We start from the raw sequence: 15164 nt of genomic DNA on the forward strand, positions 1-15164 counted from the left end.
TTTCTGCTCCCCGTTTTTCTGGCTGAATTCCCATCTGGAGCATGGGTGTCCTCCAAGTCTACTTATTTGCCCTGGTTTTCAAGCCCACACGAGAAGGAGCCCAAGGAGGGGCACCTTCCAATATTCAAGTGGCACCGGTGGCCCAACGTAGATGGTGCAAATTCCTTGTCTTGGAATTTTATTGGTATCCCACGTAAACCAAGTTATTCAGCCCCTTTTTCTCTCCTACTATTTTCTGGCCAAATTCCCATCTGGTGCATGGGTACCCACCAAGCCTATTAATTTTTCCTGGGCTTCTAAGATCAGACCGGAGGGGCCTCAGTGCCTCCTCTCCTTTGGGAGAACGGGAAGACGCCTGCGGCCTGCATAGGTGGTGATTGGTATTCTATGTGAACCAAGTTATTCAGCCTCTTTTTCTCTGCTAATCTTCTAATCCCTCTCTATCTGTAATTAAACAAGTTATTTCCAAAGATGCTGACACCATCCCCACCTTCGAATTCCCTGGATCCACCAGGGCTGGACCCTGGCAGAAAACAATTTTAATTATTTGTCTCACTTTATGAGAATTATTGTAATTCTCACATTATGTAATGATTATTTTCACTTTCTGATTCTTTTCTTTCTATTTTTAAAGAATGAGACTGAGTGTGTTTTAGAGAAAGAACAAACACTTTCGATAGTTTAATTATTATAAACTGCATTCGATTTCCAAGAAGTCACAAATCACATTTTTTGGTCCAATTCAATAATTGTGATACAAAATGTACACATTTCATTCTTAGTTCTCTATGTACATGTTTCTCTGACCTTGGTCCTGGTGTGGGTAGCAGCATATAAAGGAAAGGAAACTAACAGTCTCTTTAAATCTTTCAACAAAAACATACTACCAGTGCCAGACATTGTTCAAGGTGAACAATAAAACAATGAACAAAAAAGACAAGATTCTCACCCTTACTGTACTTATACCGTAATAATTGAGATTAACGTTATCATTGAGTGTAAAGACATTAATGTTCCTCCCTCGTGTATCTGTAATCTACCCCCTCTTCATTTCTCTATTGTTTTAATTATTCTCATCAACATTGTTGATATTTGTGTTTGCCTAAACTAGTCCCTTACCAAATATGTTTTACATACAATTTGATAGGGTCATAAAGGATAGATCTCAATAAGACTTTGTCCAAAGTAGTCAAAACTCTATTAACAACTTTTTAATTCTGCTCCTTTCAAGTGATAAACAAGATACCTTAAAATTTGTTTTTAAATAAAGCTGTTAATTTTCCTTATGTGCTCTTTATAAGCATTCTTTCAGAGACACATTATTCTAGAAGACTGGAAGCATGCTGGTGTTTTATAAGTTGGTCAAGTTAAGGCAAAATTTGTCTTTTCAAAGTATGATTTATAGCAGGTCAGATGGTGAAGGCCGCATAAAGAATTTTAAGAAAGTGCCTATAATTAGAGGTAACTGCTAACACTGGAGAAAAAAAGGGTGAGCCAATCTATTCTGAATTTTATGGACCTGCTATATTGAATGAGTACATAATTAGGAGAAACTAACATTTTCAACTTAACTTGAAGATAAATGCAAGGAGGAAAATTGAAGCATCTAGACCTGTATTTGTGGATAAAAGGAGAAAAAGCTCTGAAAACAAATAAAATGAAATAATTATCTTAAAGGAAATAGTTTTATGATATCCAGGTAAAAGAATTTGGACAAATTACAGTAAAGCAATAATAGTTAATTCAAATTGCTTTAAAAGTGATTATTTGTTGTATTACTCAGGGAACAAAAACCAGGGCTCTGTGACAACCTAGAAGGGTGGGATGGATTGGGAGGTGGGAGGAAGGTTCAAAAGGGAGGGGATAAATATATATATACACGTATGACTGATCCATGTTGATGTATGGCAGAAGCCAACACAATATTGTAAAGCAATTATCCTTTAATTAAAAATAAGTAAATTTTTAAAAAGCGACTAAGAGGCATACCCAATAGAATTCTGACTCTCTAATATTCTTACCTGCTTCATTTGTGCGGATCATTCGAGATGGAGTGCTTGGGTCTCCAGTCCCAATTGGATTGGTGGCCACCACTCTGAATTCATATTCTACCCAGGGGTTCAGGTCCACTGCCATGGCTGATTCCATGTCCCCTGTTATAATTTCTGGAACTAGGGAGAGGAAGGAAATTTCATGTCATTAGGTGAACTTTATTTTCTTGGGCTCCAACATCACTGCAAATTGTGACTGCAGCCATGAAATTAAAAGACACTTCCTCCTTGGAAGGAAAATTATGACCAAATAGACAGCATATTGAAAATCAGAGACATTACTTTGCCAACAAATTTCCATCTAGTCAAAGCTGTGTTTTTTCCAGTAGTCATATATGGATGTGAGAGTTGGCCCATAAAAAAAGCTGAGTGCCAAAGAATTGATGTTTTTAAACTGTGGTGTTGGAGAAGACTCTTGAGAGTCCCTTGGACAGCAAGGAAATCAATCCAGTCAATCCTAAAGGAAATTAGCCCTGAATATTCATTGGAAGGACTGATGCTGAAGCTGAAGCTCTAATACTTTGGCCATCTGATGTAAATAACTGATTCACTGGAAAAGACCCTGACACTGGAAGGGATTGGGGGCAGGAGAAGGGGATGACAGAGGATGAGATGGTTGGAGAGCATCACTGACTCGCTGAACATGAGTTTGAGCAAGCTCCAGGAGTTGGTCATGGACAGGGAAGCGTGGCGTGCTGCAGTCCATGGGGTCCCAAAGAATTAGACACAATTGAGCAACTGAATTGAATTGAACTGAGGTGAACTAGAAATGCTTATAGATTGAAATAAAAGATATTAGGCCCTGACAGACATGGCAGGCTTCTGCATACACCCTTATATCACATGGTCATGTGTCACTTCCAGTCTCATTAGTAAAACAAAAATCAGTCTTCAGAAGTAAGCAGTTGCACATGTCAAAGTCCGTTATAGTTAGAATTCTTTCATCTCATCTTTACACATAGATTGACACAACACAACTTGCCATTAACTACACTAAAATATTTTTTGTCAACCCTTCAACCCCAGAGAAGATGCCAACAAGAGCTCCAATTTAAGCAAACATTTCTTATATTTCTAGGGAAATTTCTTGAGCAGTTTGCCTCTCCCAGTTCTGGCAAACATGCTCAGCCACTTGGCAGTTCCAAGTAGTGGTTTAAGAATATATCTCTCTAATTTAAAAACTCCAGTTTGTGGTTTCAAAGTGGAAGCTCTGAACTCTCCTTGGAGTGACTTTTGTACTATATTTAGATTTTTGTTAAAACATAAAACTGTGTGTCAATATAATTACCACATAGTAAAGCATTTTTACATAGTGTTTATGCTCTATCTGGGACTGCTTTTCTTGTTCCCTCATCTCTGCTGTCTAGGAAATATTTCTGTAAGAACATTTGTTTCAGAGGTGAAAGTGAGGAAAGTGCAAAACCTCCCTATGAAGTGCAAACATCCTCTGAATTTATAGCTGCCCTGATTTCTGTTTAAGCATGGCAGGGCAGTGTTGGGGAGGGGAGAGGGTTTTGATTTGATGACGCTGTAGACTTTTACTACAACAAGGTGAAATAAAATGCATCTTGCATTTCCCATGAAAATCTCTATTGAAACGCAACAAGAGAATATTACCAAATAATCAATTCCATGAAAGGTGAATGCTCAGAGCATAGGCAGTGTGGGCTGCCTGACCAATCTCACAGCCCTATAGAGCTGACTTTTTTAAGCAGTGAAGTGAAAACATGAAACAACAACAACAACAAAATGTCTGTCCTCTTTTGCTGCACTGGCAAATGAGCAACATCTTTGAAGTCTGAGTGGTAGAGGATTAAGGCCACTGTTCAGTACACCATTTGGCAGAATGCTGAACTATGTCTGCCAAACATAAAGGTGGGAAGAAGAGACACCAAGACACTGAGCTCTCCCGAGATACAAGAACAAATTGATTCACCAGTACTTGCCTTGGGTCCATCAGGACCTACTGTTTCATTGAATTCTGTTTATGTCTGTCACTCCAAGCAACTCCAGGCATTGAGGTCATCCCTCATCCTTTACTCTAATCCCTATAGAACTCTGTCTGTCTCAATTGCCATCCTTCTCTAACATCCCATTACTGGGCACACACACCGAGGAAACCAGAATTCAAAGAGACACATGTACCCCAATGTTCATCACAGCACTGTTTAGAATAGCCAGGACATGGAAGCAACCTAGATGTCCATCAGCAGATGAATGGATAAGAAAGCTGTGGTACATATACACAATGGAGTATTACTCAGCCATTAAAAAGAATATATTTGAATCAGTTCTAATGAGGTGGATGAAACTGGAGCTGATAATATGGAGTGAAGTAAGCCAGAAAGAAAAACACCAATACAGTATACTAACATATATATGGAATTTGGAAAGATGGTAATGATAACCTTGTATAGGAGACAGCAAAACAGACACAGATGTATAGAACAGTCTTTTGGACTCTGTGGGAGAGGGAGAGGGTGGGATGATTTGGGAGAATGGCATTGAAACATGTATAATATCATATATGAAATGAATCACCAGTCCAGGTTAGATGCATGATACTGGATGTTTGGGGCTGGTGCACTGAGACGACCCAGAGGGATGGTATGAAGAGGGAGGAGGGAGGGGGGTTCAGGATGAGGAACACATGTATACCCGTGACAGATTCATGTTGATGTATGGCAAAACAAATACAGTATTGTAAAGTAAAAATAAATAAATAAAATAAAAGCCTGTGACTATGATCTTTGGAATTCGTAATCCATCACTAGCAAAATCCCCTTGTCTGCATCCTTCTTCCTCAACTTGCTTAAAACGTTTTACTCCAGGAGAAAACTGAGTCCCCTCTGAGGCAACCTCATGCCTCTCAAGGAGTAGCCCTCTTAAAATATTGTATAGAAGAGTAACCAGTCCAGCTCAGTTGTGTCTCTCTCCTACCCACTCCCTTCCCCTGCCAAGGTCTCTAATACAGGCATGCAGATATTTTTCCACTTAAAAACAAAACAAAATTCTTTTAAAATTTTCTTGCCTTCCAACCTTCACCCATTCTCTATGTTTCTTTTACAGCAAACTTCTTGAGAGTCATTAATATTTGTCCCTTATTTTCTGTCTCCATTTATTCTCTTTTAATTCACTCTTGAAACTTGCTAAGTGGAGCAGAGGTAAGAATCTCCCTGCCAAAGCAGGAGATATAGGAGACATAGGTTTGATCCCTGGGTGGGGAAGATCCCCTGGAGGAGGGAATGGCTACCCACTAGAATATTCTTAACTGGAAAATTCCATGGACAGAGGAGCCTGGCAGACTACAGTTCATGGGGTCACAAAGAGTCAGACCTGACTGAACACACACACACACACACACACACACACACATTCACTCTCAGACTCACTGCAGCCAGGCTCTCAGCTCCAGCAATCCACCATAATTGCGCCCATCGAGATCACCAGTGGCCTCCAATTCTAAAACGTTGTGCTCGCGTTTCTGTCCTTATTTTATTTGTTCCAACATCATGCTTCGCACAGTTAATCATTCTCTGCTCTTTGAAATGCTTTTCGAAACTTCCACTCTTCTTGTTTCCAATTATGCCTCTTCAGTCTGCATTGCTACTTTCTTTTTATCTTCCAGATGCACCATAATTCTACTAACTGCCTTTTCTTTTTTATTGTACTCTAAGGTGATCTTTCCCAGTCTCATGGTTCTAAATACCTTCTGTATGCTGATGGCTGTAACATTTTCAGCCATGAACTTCCTCCCTAGACTCCAAATTCATATGCCCTATAATCTATTAAACATTTCCATTTAGATAGAGTTAATCTTTATTTCCTCCCCTACTTCTGCAGTATTCCTTATTCAGTGAATGACAATTGCTATATCCCAAACTTTGAAGCCATCCTGTATTTCTACTTTTTTTCTCTTGTCCCACTCCAATTCATAAGCAAATTATGACATCTCTGACTTCAGAGTATTTTGATTCCACTTGCAGTAAGACTTCTTAAAAAAGTTTTCTATATTAACTTTTCTCCCATTTTCTCTTGAGCCAATTCTTATGTCTTTAGTCCTTAAAATTTTACTGTAACTTCTAGCATCAAGATCATGAATAACCTCCGGTTTGTTTAAATCAATGATCAAGTCTCATTTCCTCATAATAGTTGCCAAGTCAGCAGCATTTGACCAAGTTGATTACTTTTTCTTCCTCGCTAGATTTTATTTTTTTGCCTGTCAGGATATCACATTGTCTTTTTCTAAAACTAAATGGCTGCTTACTCTCTATATCTTTTGGTTGAATACACTTTCACAACCTCTTACTATTGGAACGATTGAGGGCTCAATTTTCATACTCCTTTTTTCTTTGTTTTATGCTTACATCCTTGGAGAGTGCATGCAATCTTATGGCATTAACTGCAATTTATATCCCAATAATTTCCTAATTTATATCTTCATTCTACACCTCACTCTTAAACTCCAGTCTCATACATCTAGGTGCCCTTTGATCTCCGTAAAGGCCTAGTCTCCAAGTACAGTTATACAGGGGTTAGGGTTTTGACATACTAATTTTGGGGAGACACAACTCAGTCCAAAGCAGGCAGGTGGTGATTTAAAATATTTTAAAATTTAAATAATGTTTTTTAAATACACTTGATGTACAAAACTATGTTAGATTTCAGGTGTGCTACATATTGATTTGACCTTTGAGTACATTCTGAAATGACTGCCATAGTATATCTAGTAACCATCTGTCCCAAAACAAATATATCACAATATTACTAACGATACTGTCACTCTTATGCTGTATATTACATGCTTGTAACTTGTTTATTTATAGTTGGAGTTTTGTACCTCTTAATCTCCTTCACCTACTTTACATCCCCCAACCCCAACCTTCTGATAACACCAGTCTATTCTCTATATCTAAGAGTCTGTTTTCATTTTGTTTTGTTTATTTGTTTGGTGAATTTCACATATAAGTGAGATCATGCAGTATTTGATTATTTTGTTAGCATCAGGTCAGTTCAGTCGCTCAGTCATTTCTGACTCTTTGTGACCCCATGAATCACAGCACGCCAGGCCTCCCTGTCCATCACCAACTCCCAGAGTTCACTCAGACTCACGTCCATCAAGTCAGTGATGCCATCCAGCCATCTCATCCTCTGTCGCCCCCTTGTCCTCCTGCCCCCAATCCTTCCCAGCATCAGAGTCTTTTCCAATGAGTCAACTCTTCGCATGAGGTGGCCAAAGTATTGGAGTTTCAGCTTTTGCATCATTCCTTCCAAAGAAATCCCAGGGCTGATCTCCTTCAGAATGGACTGGTTGGATCTCTTTGCAGTCCAAGGGACTCTCAAGAGTCTTCTCCAACACCACGGTTCAAAAGCATCAATTCTTCGGCACTCAGCCTTCTTCACAGTCCAACTCTCACATCCATACATGACCACAGGAAAAGCCATAGCCTTGACTAGATGGACCTTAGTTGGCAAAGCAATGTCTCTGCTTTTCAATATGCTCTCTAGGTTGGTCATAACTTTTCTTCCAAGGAGTAAGTATCTTTTAATTTCATGGCTGCAATCACCATCTGCAGTGATTCTGGAGCCTAAAAAAATAAAGTCTGACACTGTTTCCACTGTTTCCCTATCTATTTCCCATGAAGTCATGGGACCGGATGCCATGATCTTCGTTTTCTGAATGTTGAGCTTTAAGTCAACTTTTTCACTCTCCTCTTTCACTTTCATCAGAGGCTTTTTAGTTCCTCTTCACTTTCTGCCATAAGGGTGGTGTCATCTGCATATCTGAGGTTATTGATATTTCTCCCGTCAGTCTTGATTCCAGCTTGTGTTTTTTCCACCAAACCCATCCATGTTGTGTCAAATGCCAAGATTCCATTTTTATTATAGCTGAGAAATATTCCATTATGTGTGTATACCGAATATTCATTATCCATCTATCAATGAACACTTAGATTGCTTCTGTATCTTGGCTATTGTAAATAGTGCTTCAATGAATATTGGAATGCATACATCTTTCTGAGCTAGTGTTTTTATTTTATTTGGATAAATACCCCAAAGTAGGATTGCTGGATTGTTTAGTAATTCCATTTCTTAATTATTTTGAGAAAGTAATTACTGTTCCCATAGTGGCTATACCAACTTACGTTCCTATGAAGAGTGCACAGGATTTTTCTTTTTTCCATATGCTCATCAGGATTTCTTATTTATTGCCTTTTCAATAAAAACAATTCTCATAGATGTGAAGTAATAGGTCATTGCAGTTTTGACATGCATTTCTCTGTGATTAGTGATGATGAGCATCTTTTCATGTGTCTGTGCCCATCTCTATGTCTTCTTTGGAAAAATGTCTATTCAGATTTTCTGCCTATTTTTTAATTAAGTTTGACGTTGTTGATGATGAGTTGTATGAGTTCTTTGTATATTTTGTATATTAACCCCTTATTAGATGTATGATTTGCAAATATCTTCAAATATTTTTGTTTTGTTGATAGTTTCCTTTGTTATGCTAAAATTTTTAGTTTGGTGTAGTCCCATTTGTTTATTTTTGCTTTTGTTGCCCTTGCCTGAGAAGATAGATCCCCAAAAATATTAGGTCTCATGCTGAAGAGCATATTATATTTTCTTCTAGGAATTTTATGGTTTCATTTAAGTCTTTAATCCATTTTGAGTTAATTTTTTTTGAATATGGTGTGAGAAAGTAGTCCAATTTGATTCTTTTGTATGAAGCTGTTCAGTTTTCCAAGCATTATTTATTGAAAAGGTTTTTCTTTCCCCATTCTTGCATTATTTATCATAGATTAATTGACCATACGTGTATGGGTTTATTTCTGGGCTCTCATTTCCATACTATTTTGATTACTGTAGCTTGGAAGTACATTTTAAAATCAAGGAACATGATAACCCAGCTTTTGTTTTTTGTTGTTCAATTGTTTAGGCTATTTGGATGTTTTGTGTTTCCATACAAATTTTAGAAGTTATTTGTTCTAGATCTATGAAAAATGCCATTGGTATTTTGATAGATAGTGGATTGAATCTGTAGATTGCCTTAGGTAGTTTGGTTATTTTAACAACATTAATTCTTTCATTAAATCATTTTCTATGTATAGTATAGTATTATGTCATCTGAAGAAGGAAATGGCACCCACTCCAGTACTCTTGCCTGGAAAATCCCACGGACCGAGGAGCCTGGTAGGCTACAGTCCATGGGGTCACAAAGAGTCAGACAGGACTAAGAGACTTCACTTTATTTCTTTCATGTCATCTGAAAACTGAGTTTACTGGAAAGTTTACATCCTTTCCAATTTGGATTCCTTACATTTATTTCTTGGCCTGATTGTTATGGCTAGGACTTCCATAAAGGTGGTATAAGTGGCATTCTTGGTTTGTTCCTGATCTTAGAGGAAATGCTTTCAGATTTCCACCACTGAATTTGGTGTACAGTTCAGTTCAGTCGCTCAATCATGTCCGACTCTTTGCGACCCCATGAATCACAGCCTGATGAATCACAGCACGCCAGGCCTCCCTGTCCATCACCAACTCCCAGAGTTCACTCAGATTCACGTTCATCAAGTCAGTGATGCCATCCAGCCATCTCATCCTCTGTCGTTCCCTTCTCCTCCTGCCCCCAATCCCTCCCAGCATCAAGTTTTTCCCAATGAATCAACTCTTTGCATGAGGTGGCCAAAGTATTGGAGTTTCAGCTTTCACATCATTACTTCCAAAGAAATCCCAGGGCTGATCTCCTTCAGAATGGACTGGTTGGATCTCCTTGCAGTTCAAGGGACTCTCAAGAGTCTTCTCCAACACCACAGTTCAAAAGCATCAATTCTTTGGCACTCAGCTTTCTTCACAGTCCAACTCTCACATCCATACATGACTACTAGAAAAACCATAGCCTTGACTAGACGGACCTTAGTCAGCAAAGTAATGTCTCTGCTTTTGAATATGCTCTCTAGGTTGGTCATAAATTTTCTTCCAAGGAGTAAGCGTCTTTTAATTTCATGGCTGCAATCACCATCTGCAGTGATTTTGGAGCCCCCAAAAATAAAGTCTGACACTGTTTCCAATATTTCCCCATCTATTTCCCATGAAGTGATGGGACCAGGTATCATGATCTTCGTTTTCTGAATGTTGAGCTTTAAGTCAACTTTTTCACTCTCCACTTTCACTTTCATCAAGAGGCTTTTTAGTTCCTCTTCACTTTCTGCCATAAGGGTGGTATCATCTGAATATCTGAGGTTATTGATATTTCTTCCAGCAATCTTGATTCCAATTTGTGTTTCTTCCAGTCTAGCGTTTCTCATGATGTACTCTGGATATAAGTTAAATAAGCAGGGTGACAATATACAGCCTTGACGTACTCCTTTTCCTATTTGAACCAGTCTGTTGTTCCATGTCCAGTTCTAACTGTTGCTTCCTGACCTGCATACAGATTTCTCAAGAGGCAGGTCAGGTGGTCTGGTATTCCCATCTATTTCAGAATTTTCCACAGTTTCTTGTGATCCACACAGTCAAAGGCTTTGGTATAGTCAGTAAAGAAGACATTGATTTTTTTTCTGGAACTCTCTTGCTTTTTCCATGATCCAGCAGATGTTGGCAATTTGATCTCTGGTTCCTCTGCCTTTTCTAAAACCAGCTTGAACATCAGGAAGTCCACGGTTCACATATTGCTGAAGCCTGGCCTGGAGAATTTTGAGCATTACTTTACTAGCATGTGAGATGAGTGCAATTGTGCGGTAGTGTGAGCATTCTTTGGCATTCCCTTTCTTTGAGATTGGAATGAAAACTGACGTTTTCCAGTCCTGTGGCCACGGCTGAGTTTTCCAAATGTGCTGGCATATTGAGTGCAGCACTTTCACAGCATCATCGTTCAGAATTTGAAATAGCTCAACTGGAATTCCATCACCACCACTAGCTTTGTTCATAGTGATGCTTTCTAGGCCCACTTGACTTCACATTCCAGGATGTCAGGCTCTAGATGAGTGATCACACCATCGTGATTATCCAGGTCATGAAGATCTTTTTTATACAGTTCTTCTGTGTATTCTTGCCACCTCTTCTTAATATCTTCTGCTTCTGTTAGGTCCAGACCATTTCTGTCCTTTATCGAGCCCATCTTTGCATGAAATATTCCTTTGGTATCTCTAATTTTCTTGAAGAGATCTCTAGTCTTTCCCATTCTGTTCTTTTCCTCTATTTCTTTGCATTGATCACTGAAGAAGGCTTTCTTATCTCTTCTTGCTATTCTTTGGAACTCTGCATTCAGATGCTTATATCTTTCCTTTTCTCCTTTGCTTTTTGCCTCTCCTTTTCACAGATATTTGTAAGGCTTCCTCAGACAGCCATTTTGCTTTTTTGCATCTCTTTTCCATGGGGATGGTCTTGATCCCTGTCTCCTGTACAATGTCACGAACCTCTGTCCATAGTTCATCAGGCACTCTATCTATCAGATCTAGGCCCTTAAATCTATTTCTCCCTTCCACTGTATAATCATAAGGGATTCGATTTAGGTCATACCTGAATGGTCTAGCTGTTTTCCCTAATTTCTTCAATTTAAGTCTGAATTTGGTAATAAGGTGTTCATGATTTGAGCCACAGTCAGATCCTGGTCTTGTTTTTGTTGACTATATAGAGTTTCTCCATCTTTGGCTGCAAAGAATATAATCAATCTGATTTTGGTGTTGACCGTCTGGTGATGTCCATGTGTAGAGTCTTCTCTTGTGTTGTTGGAAGAGGGTGTTTACTATGACCAGTGCATTTCTTGGCAAAACTATTAGTCTTTACCCTGCTTCATTCTGCATTTCAAGACCAAATTTGCCTGTTACTCCAGGTGTTTCTTGACTTCCTACTTTTGCATTCCAGTCCCCTATAATGAAAAGGACATCTTTTTTGGATGTTAGTTCTAAAAGGTCTTGTAGGTCTTCATAAAACCATTCAACCTCAGGTTCTTCAGCATTGCTGGTTGGGGCATAGACTTGGATTACCATGATATTGAATGGTTTGCCTTGGAAATGAACAGATATCATTCTGTCGTTTTTGAGACTGTATCCAAGTACTGCATTTTGGACTCTGTTTTTGATCATGATGGCTACTCCATTTCTTCTGAGGGATTCCTGCCCGCAGTAGTAGACATAATGGTCATCTGAGTTAAATTTACCCATTCCAGTCCATTTTATTTCGCTGATTCCTAGAATGTCGACATTCACTCTTGCCATCTCTTGTTTGACCACTTCCAATTTGCCTTGATTCATGAACCTGACATTCCAGGTTCCTATGCAATATTGCTCTTTACAGCATCGGACTTTGCTTTCATCACCAGTCACATCCACAACTGGGTATTGTTTTTGCTTTGGCTCCATCCCTTCATTCGTTCTAGAGTTATTCCTCCACTGATTTCTAGTAGCATATTGGGCACCTACTGACCTGGGGAGTTCCTCTTTCAGTATCCTATCAGTTTGCCTTTTCATACTGTTCATGGGATTCTCAAGGCAAGAATACTGAAGTGTTTGCCATTCCCTTCTCCAGTGGACCGCATTCTGTCAGACCTCTCCTCCATTACCTGCCCATCCTGGGTTGCCCCATGGACATGGCTTAGTTTCACTGAGTTAGACAGGGCTATGGTCCTAGTGTGATTGGATTGACTAGTTTTTTGTGAATATGGTTTCAGTGTGTCTGCCCTCTGATGCCCTCTTGAAACACCTACCATCTTACTTGGAATTTGATGTTAGCTGTGGGCTTGTCATATGTAGATTTTACTATGTTGAGGCATGTTTTCTCCATATCTATTTTGTTGAGAATTTTTGTCATAATTGAATGTTGAATTTTGTCAAAAGCTTTTCTGTACCTATTTTGATGATTATATGACTTTTATTCTTCAATTTTTTAATGTATTATATATCACAAGGATTGATATTGGAATATTGGATCATCTTTGCATTCCTGGTATAAATCCCACTTGATTTTGGCGTGTGATTCTATTTATGCATTGTTAAATTCAGCTTGTTAATATTATGTTGAAGATTTTTGAATGTGTTCATCAGTGATATTGGCATATATTTTTCTTTTCTTTATTGTCTTTATCTAGTTTTGAAATCAAGGTGATGCTTCCTTCACAGAATGATTTTGGGAGTGTCTTTATCTCTCAATTTTTTGGATAATTTGAGAAGAATAGGTGTTAACACACTTTTAAATTTTTGGACTTCCGAGATGGAATTAGTGGTAAAGACCTGCCAGCCAATGCAGGAGACATAAGAGACATGGGTTTGATTCCTGGGTTGAGAACATCCCCTGGAGGAGGGCATGGGAACCCACTCCAGTATTCTTGCCTGGAGAATCTCATAGACAGAGGAACCTGGCAGGTTGCAGTCCATAGGGTCACAAGAGTCAGATACAAGTGAAGTGACTTAGCATGCAAGTATGAACATACATCTGCAGACCAATGCATTCCTTTTAAAAAAATATTTCATTTATTTTTTGGCTGTGCAGGCTCTTAGTTTCTTGATCAGGGATCTAATCCACAGCTCCTGTACTGGAAGTGTGGACTCTTAACCACTGGACAGCCTGGAAAGTCTCTAGCCTTTAGCTATTTAGTAGTATATTGTTTACCATCCATATGTTTGTGTTTTTTTGCAATTTTTATCTTGTAGTTGATTTCTATTCTTAAGTCATTGTAGTTGTAAAAGTGCTCAGTATGATTTAATTCTTCAAAAATTTGTGCTGTGGTTTAGCTTGTCGTTTATCCTGGAGACTAATACATGCGTGCTTCAAGAGAATGTGTTTTCTGCTCTTTTGAATGGAATGCTCTGTAGATATCAATGAATCAACCTGGTGTAATATATCATCTAAGGACTGTGTTTCCTATTGATTTCTTGTCTGGAAGCTGAGTCCATTAATATAAGTATAATCTTAAAATCCTCACTACTATTGTGTTACTGCCAAGTTTTCCTTTATTTTGCTAATATAGGCTTTATATATATATATATTTATAATTGTTATATTTTCTTTTGGATTGATATTTATATATAAATATATATTTGTATTTATTAAAGTAATATATATATTTATAATTGTTATATTTTCTTTTTGGATTGATCTCTTCCACAGTATAAAATATCTTTGTTAGTCCCTTGTTACAGTCTTTGCTTTAAAGCCTATTTTGTCTAACATAAGTGTTGATACCACAGCTTTCTCTCTGTTTCTGTGTGCATAGAATACTTTTCTCCAGTATGAAAAGGCAAAAAGGTATGATACTGAAAGATGAACGCCCCAGGTCAGTAGTGCCAAATACACTAACTGGAGAAAAGTGGAGAAATAACTCCAGAAAGAATGAAGAGGCTGAGCCAAAGCAAAAACAATGCCCAGTTGTGGATGTGACTGGTGATAGAAGTAAAGTTTGATGCTGCAAAGAATAATATTGCATAGGAATCTGGAATGTTAGGTCCATGGATCAATGTAAATTGCAAGTGGTCAAACAGGAGATGGCAACAGTGAACACTGACATTTTAGGAATCAGTGAGATAAAATGGAGTGGAATGGGTGAATTTAACTCAGATGACCATTATACCTACTACTGTGGGCAAGAATTCCTTAGAAAAAATGGAGTAGCCTTGAATTAAAAAAAAAAAAAAAAAGAGTCCAAAATGCAGTACCTGGGTGCAATCTCAAAAGTGACAGAATGATCCTTGTTCATTTGCAAGGCAAACCCCTCAGTATCACAGTAATCCAAGTCTATGCTCCAACCACTAACTCCAAAGAAGCTGAAGTTGAACAGTTCTATAAAGACAAATAAGACCTTCTAAAACTAACACTTAAAAAAAAAAAAAAGTCCTTTACATGATAGGGGAATGGAATGCAAAAGTAGGAAGTCAAGAGATACCTGGAGTAGCATGTAAGTTTGGCCTAGAGTACAAAATGAAGCAGGGCAAAGGCTAACAGAGTTTTGCCAAGGAAATACTTTTATTATAGCAAAAACCCTCATCCAACAACAGAAGAGATGATTTTATACATGGACATCACCAGTTGGTTGATATCAAAATTAGACTGACTCTATTTTTTGTAGCTGAAGATTGAGAAACTCTATACAGTCAGCAAAAACAAGACCAGGACCTGACT

The 15164-nt window shown here is 38.3% G+C and overlaps 1 protein-coding gene across 1 annotated transcript in view; it reads right to left on the reverse strand.

Annotated features, from left to right (window-relative positions):
* CNTN5 (contactin 5) overlaps positions 1-15164 on the reverse strand; it is a 635147-nt gene that overhangs the window by 83834 nt on the left and 536149 nt on the right. Inside the window, exon 15 of the mRNA XM_068988835.1 lies at positions 2022-2171. Within this exon, the coding sequence (XP_068844936.1) occupies positions 2022-2171 (150 nt within the window). The remainder of the gene's footprint in view (positions 1-2021; positions 2172-15164) is intronic.

This window comes from Capricornis sumatraensis, chromosome 16 (assembly GCF_032405125.1).
Source record: "Capricornis sumatraensis isolate serow.1 chromosome 16, serow.2, whole genome shotgun sequence".
Classification (NCBI taxonomy): Eukaryota; Metazoa; Chordata; class Mammalia; order Artiodactyla; family Bovidae; genus Capricornis; species Capricornis sumatraensis.